This window comes from Diadema setosum, chromosome 18 (genome assembly GCF_964275005.1).
Source record: "Diadema setosum chromosome 18, eeDiaSeto1, whole genome shotgun sequence".
In the NCBI taxonomy this organism is placed as follows: Eukaryota; Metazoa; Echinodermata; class Echinoidea; order Diadematoida; family Diadematidae; genus Diadema; species Diadema setosum.
The window spans coordinates 15,020,708-15,034,372 of NC_092702.1; the positions used below are offsets into that span (position 1 = coordinate 15,020,708).

General features: G+C 40.2%; 1 protein-coding gene across 1 annotated transcript in view; it reads right to left on the reverse strand.

The window, feature by feature from the left end:
• LOC140241660 (major vault protein-like) overlaps positions 1-13,665 on the reverse strand; it is a 47,861-nt gene that overhangs the window by 17,002 nt on the left and 17,194 nt on the right. Inside the window, exons 9-16 of the mRNA XM_072321403.1 lie at positions 11,794-11,935; positions 10,641-10,742; positions 9,765-9,873; positions 8,100-8,160; positions 7,426-7,520; positions 6,081-6,165; positions 4,444-4,500; positions 3,709-3,805 (exon numbers count right to left, since the gene is read on the reverse strand). Coding sequence (XP_072177504.1) covers positions 3,709-3,805; positions 4,444-4,500; positions 6,081-6,165; positions 7,426-7,520; positions 8,100-8,160; positions 9,765-9,873; positions 10,641-10,742; positions 11,794-11,935 — 748 coding nt within the window. The remainder of the gene's footprint in view (positions 1-3,708; positions 3,806-4,443; positions 4,501-6,080; positions 6,166-7,425; positions 7,521-8,099; positions 8,161-9,764; positions 9,874-10,640; positions 10,743-11,793; positions 11,936-13,665) is intronic.

The window sequence follows — 13,665 nt, forward strand, 5'->3', positions numbered from 1 at the left end:
GACAAATTGCCCTACATCGACGTAAATTCAGTGTACTCCTGCTCGAGTATGTACGCCCATGATTTTTTTTTTCCAGGAAATATCGGTTTTCCAAAGGTGAGCTTTTTGACATTGTAGGTCTTGCTCTGGAAAGAACACTACGGTGAGTAGGTACCCGTACCTTTTACCGTATTGTAAAACAAGAAACAATCATGGTATAAAATTTTCGAGATGTTTTCTTTGCAACTGATTGACAAATTGCCCTACATCGACGTAAATTCAGTGTACTCCTGCTCGAGTATGTACGCCCATGATTTTTTTTATCATGGCTACTACTAAAACACTGATCAATTCAGTGCTTATTTACGTCGATGTAGGGCAATTTGTTAATCAGTTGCAAAGAAAACATCTCGACGGAAGAATTTCATGAATTTCAATAACTATAAATTAGTTATACTGAGGACAGAATTTCAGAATTTATGTTGATTGGGATGAAGAATAAGAATATTTTCGAAATTCATAACACCTTGTAATGAACAAGGATGGTGACATGACAGGGACCCCGTTTACAGTGCGAGGCTCGGCCGCGGCCGAGCCGCGGCCGAGCCCAGCCCCGCTTCAGTGTAAACGCGCAAAAGGCCAAATGCGAGGCCAAAATTGGCCTCGCATTTGGCCTCGCTCTGGAGGTGGTCTCGGCCGCGGCCGAGCCGCGGCCGAGCCCTGCCTCTTCTTGGTGTAAACGCAAACTGGGCCAAATGCACGGCCAATTGCGCGGCCAATTTTAGTCTGGCTTCCAAACCCTCTGCCTGTATCTTTCGCTATTCAGGATATTAACCCCCTCAACGTCGAAAACTAGTATAGTTTAAGGTGGTTTTGTCCTGCAAAGGATTTTTTTTTTTTCCTTCGGCAAAGGCCTTTGCCCGAACGGCGACTTCGTCGCCACGGAATTCATTTGGCAAAGGGTCTGAAAACCAGACAATACCAAATTGCGTTTGTTTACAAGCAGAGCGCCACTACGACAAAATATTGAAAGGTTTGAATCAAAAGCGCGGCCGAGCCCAGCAGTGTAAACGGACAAAATTGCGAGGCTCGGCCGCGCAATTGAGGCCGGACTCGGCCGCGGCCGAGCCGCGGCCGAGCCCGGCCCCGCACTGTAAACGGGGTCTTAGTCACCATAAGAATGCATGAGTTGGGGCTTAAGGAAGCAGAACAAAAGAAGAAGGCATGCATAGATTATACACAGGTGAACTCGCAAGCAAGCGGTATTGTAATGGAATTACACTGCTACATTTTTCTGAAATATATGACCCTCTATGTCATCATCCTTGTTCAGTGTAATTTGTTTAAGGTTTTTCAAAGTATTATTTCTCTGCTCAAGAACCACAATAAATTCCACAAATCTACACACGGAGCTGTTGATTTAAGTACTACATGATGTGAAATTATGAAAATCGTCTGGAATGCCCCTTTAAGTTTAGGATCATCTCAAGGTTCTCATTCCCTTGAGAACGGCGAGAACATGCTTGCCGAAACATCGGGATTGGGTAGGCCCCTTTCGGGGTCACACACATACCCTAGAAAGAATACATGGTGCACCGTTAAGCCTTCTATCACCCAGGGGCGGCCGCACAGAAACGTTGTTAGCGCTAACAGCGCACTAACAGCACTGATAGCGACGATTTGTCCGCACAGAAGCGTGCTGTTAGTCAAATTCACTATTAAACAGCGCTGTTAGCCTAACATTGCGAGGCCGCACAGAAGCTAACAACAGTGGTGCTGTTTTATCAACTCTCTAACAGCGCCAGGGGCACCGATAGTGACAATGTTAGTGAATAATTGCTTGCGTGCGCTGTAACTTCAGTTGTCTCCTTTTTTATACCATGTAGACATACTTCAAAATAGATCGACCTCGACCTAATTAAGAATGTGGTGGTTAGTGGGCGACTTAGATTTTGCTGATGACGACACGAGGAGACCATGTTACAATCCTTTTCAAAAAGAAAGTGAAAGTGACTTTTTCCAGGAAATATCGGTTTTCCAAAGGTGAGCTTTTTGACATTGTAGGTCTTGCTCTGGAAAGAACACTACGGTGAGTAGGTACCCGTACCTTTTACCGTATTGTAAAACAAGAAACAATCATGGTATAAAATTTTCGAGATGTTTTCTTTGCAACTGATTGACAAATTGCCCTACATCGACGTAAATTCAGTGTACTCCTGCTCGAGTATGTACGCCCATGATTTTTTTTATCATGGCTACTACTAAAACACTGATCAATTCAGTGCTTATTTACGTCGATGTAGGGCAATTTGTTAATCAGTTGCAAAGAAAACATCTCGACGGAAGAATTTCATGAATTTCAATAACTATAAATTAGTTATACTGAGGACAGAATTTCAGAATTTATGTTGATTGGGATGAAGAATAAGAATATTTTCGAAATTCATAACACCTTGTAATGAACAAGGATGATGACATGACAGGGTCACCATAAGAATGCATGAGTTGGGGCTTAAGGAAGCAGAACAAAAGAAGAAGGCATGCATAGATTATACACAGGTGAACTCGCAAGCAAGCGGTATTGTAATGGAATTACACTGCTACATTTTTCTGAAATATATGACCCTCTATGTCATCATCCTTGTTCAGTGTAATTTGTTTAAGGTTTTTCAAAGTATTATTTCTCTGCTCAAGAACCACAATAAATTCCACAAATCTACACACGGAGCTGTTGATTTAAGTACTACATGATGTGAAATTATGAAAATCGTCTGGAATGCCCCTTTAAGTTTAGGATCATCTCAAGGTTCTCATTCCCTTGAGAACGGCGAGAACATGCTTGCCGAAACATCGGGATTGGGTAGGCCCCTTTCGGGGTCACACACATACCCTAGAAAGAATACATGGTGCACCGTTAAGCCTTCTATCACCCAGGGGCGGCCGCACAGAAACGTTGTTAGCGCTAACAGCGCACTAACAGCACTGATAGCGATGATTTGGCCGCACAGAAGCGTGCTGTTAGTCAAATTCACTAACAGCCCTGTTAGCCTAACATCGCGAGGCCGCACAGAAGCTAACAACAGTGGTGCTGTTTTAACAATTCACTAACAGTGCCAGGGGCACCGATAGTGACAATGTTAGTGAATAATTGCTTGCGTGCACTGTAACTTCAGTTGTCTCCTTTTTTATACCATGTAGACATACTTCAAAATAGATCGACCTCGACCTAATTAAGAATGTGGTGGTTAGTGGGCGACTTAGATTTTGCTGATGACGACACGAGGAGACCATGTTACAATCCTTTTCAAAAAGAAAGTGAAAGTGACTTTTTCCAGGAAATATCGGTTTTCCAGGAAATATCGGTTTTCCAAAGGTGAGCTTTATGACATTGTAGGTCTTGCTCTGGAAAGAACACTACGGTGAGTAGGTACCCGTACCTTTTACCGTATTGTAAAACAAGAAACAATCACGGCATAAAATTTTCATAAATTGGAGCCAACAGCCATTTTCACAGCAGGATACTTTTGCGACTTGTAGCTAGCATTCAAAGCATTGTGTAGACAAAACCTTTCGTGTACAATTTACTTTCATAAATCTTGGCCCCTTGCAAAATTTGCAAAAGTTTTATGCACATAAAATTTCAAGTTTTACTGTAGTACGGTGCGCTCATATGCACCAATACCAGTTGTGGTCATTACACACCAAAGAATTCCACTCAAACGGACTCACCGCTGAGACTAAGGACATTGAAGTCTTCGTGAGGGCCAAGAATGACCATGTCAGGACCAAAGACCACACGGGCAGTCTTCTCTTGGTACTTGTACACCTGTCCACATTAGAAGTAAAAAACAAAACAAACAGTTTGCATTGGATGTTGGCCATTGTGATGATAGAAAGGAACACCATAATAATCATACCGTCTCCATGTATTTCTGGATTTGGTGTCTTTCTTTCTTTCTTTCTCTCTTTCTTTCTTTCTTTCTTTCTTTCTTTCTTTCTCTCTTTCTTTCTTTCTTTCTCTTTCTTTCTTTTTCTATTTTTTTTTCTTTCTTTCTTTCTTTTCCTTTCTTTCTTTCTTTCTTTCTTTCTTTCTCTCTTTCTTTTCCTTTCTTTCTTTCTTTCTTTCTTTCTCTCTTTCTTTTCCTTTCTTTCTTTCTTTCTTTCTTTCTTTCTTTCTTTCTTTCTTTCTTTCTTAGCTTTGAAGACGTGGAGAAATTCTTGTATTTGGCCTGCCACAAGGATATTCACACTGAAAAATCACCCCATAGAAAAACTGCACCATTTTTATAACATTGGCAGGGCTATTGCGCAAAAAAACCACCTGAAATTGCAAATCACAACACATTCATAGTGGCCAAAACTTGCAATATTTCTGCAGTGCGGACGACCTTGTGAGATTTTTGTTGCAGTACAAATAGAATACTCATTAACATCACAAGTCGGAATAGTAGATTGTCATCTCACCTGAACTGCTGTGTTATGGGGACATCTGTATCTCACCACTTTGGTCTTGTCCCGGGGCTGCGAAAAGTATCAAACATTGCATCATGATCAGAAACTAAGATAAGAAAAAAACAACAACTACGTATGCAAATCAGCCATAAGAAACATGCATAATAAGTACTGCTATTGGCTTGCAAATGGAAAGATTGTAAAAATTTGAAATATGCCAGGAAAACCACTCCCTCGTCTTATTTGAAGTCAGTTGGTACAGTTTTATGTGATAGGTCTTGCAGTTCATAATTTCTTGTCATAGCATTAGCACATTGACACTCCCGGTTTGCATGAATAACTTGCTGAATTTTCTTCAAAATCATGTTGCCTATTTCACCTGGATTGACATGATAAAGGTGTCACAAATTATTCCATGAGGTGCCACACAGGAACATAATCTTGTACTTGAATATTCAAGTTGATACCCCTCTGCCAGCCAAAAACAAACAAACAAACAAATAAACAAACAAATTTTTAGCACTGAGGGGTGTCATGGCACAAAGGAATGCACACTGAATGGACATCCAGTAAAAAAGAAAAAATGAAAAAAAAAAAACTATAAAAAAAAAAACCTGAAAAATATTGCTCACTTTTTTCTACTACCCACATTTATGAATGGACACCTAGTACAAAACTGAAGAATATTGTGACTGGATTTGGCAATTTGCCCAGGACAGAGGCAGCCTGGCTTCAACACCTACCAAGGAGTGGAGTGAGTGCAATCTAAGTTAGGGCTGGATTCCAGTGACTGGGGGTCGGTCATATTATGTGACCCTACATCTCAAACCCCCCAAAGTTGCCAGACATGGGTTTGTAGAGGGGAGATTTTGAAAGAGCAGACTCTAAGCTTTTAGATGACATAATACTCAACACAAATGGACCTTCCTTACCTATCTAAATACTGGAAAGAAAGTACAGTTAGTACACCCTCTGGAAAAGTGTTCACTGAGAAAGGAGGCTTTGAAGTTCAGGGTCTATTCAAGCACAAGGGTCTACCAACGTATTCAAATTCTCAGCCAATGGTGTTTTGTGCAATGAATTGGACAAAAAACAGGATATAACACTCCACAGCAAGCACAATGAAGGGATTATAAGACTAAGCTGATATTTTGCACAGTCACTCTGTTTGTGACTGATACCAACTTGAAATGCAGTTGCATCACTCTTCCAAAAGTTATCAGAGGTGAAAGTGAAGAGAGTGTTAAGTGTTTTTAAGAAATTAAAAGGGACCTATAAGACATGCCAAATCACACTATTCAAGAAAAAGATGTTCCAGAAACTGAGAAAATACAACGCTCCATTTATGTAACAATCTTATATTTAAAGGCTATGAAGGAGAATTGCTCTTTCAAAAAACATAAAAAACTAGGCATTTACTGGGACCATCAATTCTAACGACCTAACAAAGAGAAAATCTTGTTCATAGATTTGCAAAAGGACATTTCCATTAGGAAGTGTAAAAAGAGTCTGAAATGCTACAGCACTCGTGGCTTACCACATGACTGTCTCTGAGTGTGCTTTCCTTTAAGTGTTCTCATATCAAGAGATTACTTAAAATGCCATGGCAAACCCTTCAATCCATACTGTATGAGCTCCCCCCTGCCTACCTTGTTCCCTGCATACTCTGGGTCGATGGACTGCTCAAAGTAGGCCAGCTTCCTGATGTCACCTTCACCGCTTCCTCCTCCATTTCTGTCAAGCATGCAGAAAAGAAAGGGGGGGGGGGATTTCTAAAAAATTGAGTGGCATACGACTGATTAAAAGACGTGCTGGTAAAGGTTTAAAAAGGCCCTTCCATGAGACAAAACTAATATCCCTGGGTATTTACAAATCTGGAATACATCTAGTGGAAAGCATTAAAATGTATTACATTGGAGCTACAAGCACACCTGCTAAATATTTCAAAATATTTCAATGATTGACATGTTAACATCAAGACCAGCCCTGATCACACTCAAGAATCTTCTACTTCTTATATGGCACAGTTTGCCCGACTATTACTAGTCACGTGGGGAAAACCATGGGGGGGGGGGGGGGGGTAACATCATTCACCTCTTTTCTAGTGTTAGTATATGGGGTAGACAATTTTCCTTGGGTTTGCACACTGCTGTTTGCAAGGAAATGAAGTGGGGTCTGTGTGTGAGTTGAGACTCTCTCACACTCGAAACCACCATTTAATTTCCTGTCCAAGGGGCAGAATGTTTTTGCCTCTTACCAGAGGGAAGAGCATGATTACACACAACAACGCTCACCTAGACTTAATGGCCTGAATTGAAAAGGGTAGCCTATGGATTACCCCTCTGCAAATTTCATCGGTGCAGATGTGTGTGCATGATTTTACATGCCAACAGACATCCTTTAATGAACGCACTCGGACACACACATGTGATAAGTTCACCTATTTCGTGCTCGTTTTAGTCCATTGACTTAATCTAACTAAGCCATTGATTTGATTTAAACTAGCTTTGTGAATTTGGGTCAATAGGACTCCAATCCATGCCAACTGAGACTGCAAGGCAGACCACCTACTGACAAAGCCAGTGACATGACATTTGCTCCTACAAAAATTGCTCCAGTCTTACTTTCTCCAAGGTTCTTGGGTGAGGACAATGGTTGTGACAGGATGTTAGCTTTAACTTGATGTGAGGATTAGAATTAGGGTTAAGGTTATGTTAAATCGTGGGTAGAATTTATGTTTGGCTTTAATAGCGTACAGATATTTCATGAGAGCAATTGTCACAGGAGCAAATGTCATGAAACCAAGGAGCCATCTCACTGATCTGATAATGCACGATGGGATATTCATATCATCATCTTCATCATCATCATCAAATCCAAATGTGGTTTCATCAACAGTATTGTTGTTATCAAGGAAGAATGAGAGGGCAGTCCTATGAACATGGAGGATGAATTCAAAGCCTTCTTTCACATGTTTTATGCTGCAAGGCTTACCTGAGTATGGAAAGCACAAGAGGGTCCAATTCCTTTTCCCACAGCATCTCGTGCTCATTGAGAAGATAGGACCTCGGTCCCAGAATCATGTTCACCTACACATTAGAATAGATGCACACAAAAGTAGACCAATATTCAAACTTTGGGCTATGATATTAACCAACCTCTAGAACCTGTACCCTTTGATATTTTACCCCATTCTACCCCCAGAGTTTACTTGAGACTGAGCAGGCACTCAAATATAAAGGTCTAACTTTTCGACAATTTCTTTATTAAGAACACACCTGCTCATGGTTCATATGAATCATGGACAAATGTTATGTGAATCCAAGAATGGTAATCATGTCAAATACAAATCATAATTCTAGAAATGAGCAGCAGCACAAATTACATTTTAGTCATTTTCTATTACAGTGTTTGACAAAAAAGCAGACAAAAAAACAAATGCTGGAGCTCCATTTCCAAAGATGGCTGCAATAATGACACCAAAGTTGAATATGAGAACAAGGACCCATTCACATCTTAAAAATATGCAATTCTTCAAGAAAACAAATTGCATGTGCTATTTCATTCAAACTGGGTTATATGACCACATTACAAACACCTACAGCATACTTGCAAACAAAAATAAGTGAACACTGATTGACTCATAAGCCTTCACACAGCCTACTTACATCTCCGGTTTGAAGATTTCGGACATAGATTCCTTCATTCTCACCAAGGGGAATAGCTTTCCTGTAAATTAGGCATATAGAAAATCAAGCAAAAGAGATATTATATAACTGCATGATCAACATAATAAATCCTTTATTTCCATGAAATAATCTTACACAGATTACATAAATCAATAACGGGCATTAAAAAAAAAAATGATTAAACATATTCTGCTATGCCAAGAATAAAATGCAAACTGTCAAATATAAACTACTGTCAAATGAAATTACTAGAATAGCCAATGTGAAGAGTTTTACAATGATTATCATATCCCCCCACACTTCATCACAAATGGCACAATAAATATTCATGTTGACATTGGCTGTATTTTTAATGAATGTAAATAAGGGGACCTGCCTAACATAGCAACACAAATGCCACTGTGTATGGACAACAGCAGCCAACATATAAGAAAAACACTGAAATATTCATCGATAGAGTGGTATATTGCTGCAGTCCTTCTTTGAAGATGCAGCCCACAAAAATTTAGGGTACAACAAAGTATACGTGACCATGCATCACAAAACCAACAAAAAGTCACCAGACATGGATTTTTAATTAAGTGTAGATTCTGAAAGAGCAGACTCTAAGCTTAATAATTATGTATAACTCGATTCAAATGGACTCCCCTAACCTATCTAAATATTGGAAAGAAAGCATACACTCTGGAAAAGTGTGAACTGAGAAAAGAGGTTCTGAAGTACATGGTCTATTCAAGCGCTTAATCTCTACCAGGCAGTGCTAGAAGTGTGATGAATGGGACAAAAAACAGGATGTATAACACCCTAGCAACAACAAAGAAGGGATTATCAGATTAAGTTGAAAGCGAGCATGCTCTATCAACACACTCCATCAATGATTGCTTCCAACTTTCAAAGCAGTAGCATTATCCTTTCAAAAGTTATTAGAGTTGAAAGTGAAGGGAGAGGGTGCAAAGGATTTTCAAAAAATGAAAAGGGGCCTCTAAGACATACCTGATCACACTAGTCTGAAAAAAAAAAAGTTGTAGAAAAATTGCTGAAAACACACTTTCCCATTCATTTTATGATCCCAAACTTAGGTATAATAATAGAAGAATAACTCTTTCAGAAAATATGAAAAACTCAAGATTGACTTGGGTGACCCATTTCACCCTTTTTGAGTCCTCACGTAAAATAGAGCAGTGCAACTTTTTGTTGGTTTCGTGATGCACAGTCACATGATTATGTAACCCAGGGGCGGATCCAGGAATTCCGTAAAGAGGGGGCGTGTTTACAAAATTAAAGGGGGGCGCACGCACCCCTCCCCCCATTCTTTCTTTTTATTTCTTTTGTTTCAACAAAAAATAAAGGGGGGCGTGTGCCGGTTGCGGTCCTCCCTGGATCCGCCCCTGTAACCAGACATTGCGAGCATGATAATGATGCTGAATCTTGATTACCTGATTTCGGGATTTTACATTCCCCAAGACTTTCCAACTAACATAGAATAATTCACCTTTAAAAATTTTGGGGTGAAGATACTGAACTTTCAGTATATCATGAAATGTAAGCTCCTGCAAATGTTCAACAAAATGATCACATTTGCATTTTGTCTGCTTTATGTTAAATGGGTAATGTGATAATGTGTCATAAGAAGGAAAGGCATACCTGATAACCTGATAATCGCCCTGGTCAACTTCTTTAACTTGGACTGGAGGGATGTAGCTCTTTGGACCACGGATCATCCATCTGTCGCCAGGTTTACGCGTTTTGCCTCCTACATGAGACAACACAGTGACAGTTCTCATGGGCCTTTCCAATAGCACACTTGCATTTAAATATTTGTTGCATTCATTGGAAGCACCATGGTACTTGCAGTACAGCATACCTGCCAACATTTCAAGATGAAATATCTTACTCGTGGATTGCAAAAATCTTATTTTATATGCAAACTGAAGTTAAAAATCTTACTTTCAGTCAAATCTTCAGAAAATACACATGAAAGGTATATCTAAATATTTTTTTAAAAATCTGATTTCTCTGACAGAAAATCTGATTTTGCTATTTTTAACGTAAAAAATCTTACTGAATCTGATAAAATCTTACTAGTTGGCAAGTACAACGTATGGTACAGTTGCCCCCAATTATAAAGGGGGAGGAATCAGGAGTCAAGTTTTGGTTTTATTCATGTTTTAACAGGGCTTCAGCTAAAACAGTGGCTTATTGGCCCATTCAAATCACCCCACATGAAGCCCAGTATGTGAGCATTACACTAAAGCATTCACAGTTATTTCATCTATTAATATCCATGGCAACAAGTACACATGGGCTATGACACCAAAGAGGGGTGCCCCCCCCCCCCCATCCATACGTGACAGACTGCATATTTCCTTCTCAAAGGTGGTAATCACATTATGTACTTAATCCTGTCCTTGAAAGAGCACGATATTCAAAATATCAAATTGACTCAGAGAAGAAGAGGGTTTTGCTTTACTGACTAAAAAAAAAAAAAAAGAAGAAAGTACAGGAGCATTCTCCTCATACCGGGAAATGAGTTGTCGGTGAATATCTCCACTGCTTCTAGGACCAGAGCCTCATCCTCACCCAAGATGTACTGCTCCTTGATCCCTCCTTCAATGGATTCTCCTGCGGAACCATGAAACATTCAAGAGTGATAACAAAATTAGCTGCTTCATGAATGTAAACAAACTTATGGATCAAATTCTTGAGCTGAGGTTAAGAAGTGATTGAACTTACTCATTGCCAGCTCATTAAGGAGAGAATATCATGAATTTGAATACATAGTTAATAACTCAGCTTTATGATATGAGAACAAAATCTGACATTAATTAATGCATCCTACACGGTACCTATAAACTCCCCCTCCTAAACTGATCTAGTACTGAATCATTCATTTCATCTGTATCTAAGACCCCTATTACACATGAAAGGTGGTCTGAGGCCTGCTTTTTGTGGTCAGCCCAAGGCCAGCCTGAGGCCACTTTGTGGACCGTTTACACATGAGCTTCAAGGTCGGCTCAAGCGACGACGCTCCTCATGGACCCTGTTTACACATGGGCCGGCCTCATGTCGCCTTTCCCTACTCGGCCGTAAGAGCACCCTTTAAGTAAACAAATATTTCGCTCGGTGAATTTGGTTTCGATACTCTACCGCACTCCCGCCCCTGCGGAAGGTCATGTGACAATTCAACCGCAGCTCTGAAAGCCGGCCTCGGGCCCGGTACCGTTTACACATACAGCCAGGCCGGCCTCAGACCACCTCCAGAGGTCGCCTGAAGTGGAGCCTCACTTTTGTGTTGCCATTTCCACATACGAGAAAGCCGACCTGAGGCCGGCCTAAGGTCAGCTTTTTCGCATGTGTAACAGGGGCCTAAATTTCAATACTTGAAATCCTTTTGCATACATTTGTTGATACAAACACCAGCAAACATCAGGAGAGCTTTCATCACGTCAGAATGTATCCCTGATACAGAGGAATGCAAGGATAGAATATAAGTTTCATAGAAGTGCGTACAATACACTAAACTCTTTCTCTAGACACTGCACCAACATGGTTACCTTGAAGGGCTACATTCTACTGCAGCACTAGCAAACCTGAATGTGGTGTGGTGCAAGGTTTATAGCAAGGATTTGCATTTCAGGATGGACATGTTCAAAGGAAACCTTTACGCACATACCAGGATGCAGAAAGAAGCTGGTGTTGCCCACTCTTAGTTCCTTCTTGCCAAACTGGGGCTTGCCGTGGCGATCCACAGGGTTGTTGATGACACAGTACTGGCCCTTCTGCAGGATGGTCTGCTTGAGTGTACAGATCAACTCCTACATGACGAGAAAGGGAATGGAATGAGATGGGGTCAAGGATTACGCACATAGAGGGAAAGCTCTAATGGATGAGATGAAATCTTTTGATGGCAGGGTACGGGTAAGACATCAGTGAAGTGGGCATGGGGCACAGCAATAAAATATCACAATCAGAAAACCAACAAAAAGTCACCAGACATGGATTTTCAGTTAAGGGCAGATTCTGAAACAGCTGACTCTAAGCTTTAAAATGATGTATCACCTATCACCTATCACCTATCTAAATAATGGGAAGAAAGTACACACTGTGGAGAAGTGCTTTAATACTGAGAAGGGAGGCTTTGAAGTTCAGTGACAATTCAAGTGCTCACTCTAACCAAGCTGTGCCCTATGTGATGAATGGTGCAAAAGGCAGGATGTTACACTCTAAAGTAACCACAGTGAAGAGCTTATTGGATTACAGTAAGCTAACTGCAATTTTGCACTCTCTCTTTAAATAGCACATTCTATTCATGACTGATACTAACTGGTGAACTGAACTGAACCAACTTTCAAAACAGTACAAGTATTATCATCCTTTCAAAAGTTATCAGTGTGAAAGTGAAGTGTACTGTTTTGAAGAAATGAAAAGGGGCCTCCACGACACAGGTCCTACATTATCACAACATTCTACATAAAAGGGTTCTCTAGAAAAACTATACAAAAAACAAACAAACAACACAATATCACATTCATTTTATGATCCCCAACTTAAGAACAGGAGTGACAAAATGAATGGCAGCGAATGGAGAGCAGACAGGCATCACGATAATGCCATGTATATTCTCACACTCTAGTATACAGAAAACATGAATAGTAATCAGTGCATACAATAGAAACCAAAACGAAGTAAATTCTTTGACTGTCACATGATTTTCTCATTTTAATAATGATCTATTGATGTGAAAATCTAATATCAGAGTCTAAAGAAAAAGACAATTTTCAATGGACAGACATACCGTAAAGTTCCGTGTATAAGACACACTTTTTTTCGTCCGAAAATATGAAAAATCGGGAGTGCGTCTTATACACAGGTACAATCGAATCACAGAAAAAAATTCTGTCACGTATACCCAATTTTATAAGGTCTACTTGGGGCCATTTACGCCCATTGACGTCCGGAGGGTAAGCAATTATAAAAACTTACCGATAACGAACGATATCAATCTGGACACACAACAGCTGTAAAAATATGGGATGTATCTTTAAAACTTACATAGGCCTACTGATGTATCAATCTGGCCATAGACAACAGCTGTAAATGCGTGATGTATCATTAAAACCTACCAATGTATATCAGTCTAGCAACAGCCAACCTAGTACAGTTGAGCCTCTATTATCCGGCCTCCCTTTATCCGGATCTCTCTATTATCCGGACGCAATCTCGCCGTGATTTTTTTTAAATAATTACGGGAAGAAAGGGGGATTCCCAACTCCTTGAGAACTCCTACCCAAACACACATGAATTACATATTACAGTATTCATCGCATAATCGGGCATCTGATAATCGGGAACCTCGCTTAAATGACATACGCTACCCAGAAACATTTCCAATGCACGTTATTTTCACTGGATAATCGGGCGGGGACCTCTGATAAACGGGACAATTTTCCTTCAAGCGATCTTTGATTTTGTTGATATTTTACACAAAAAGTCTACCAAAATACCACAACAATATTTCAAAGATTCCCTGCTATCAGTTGTCGTT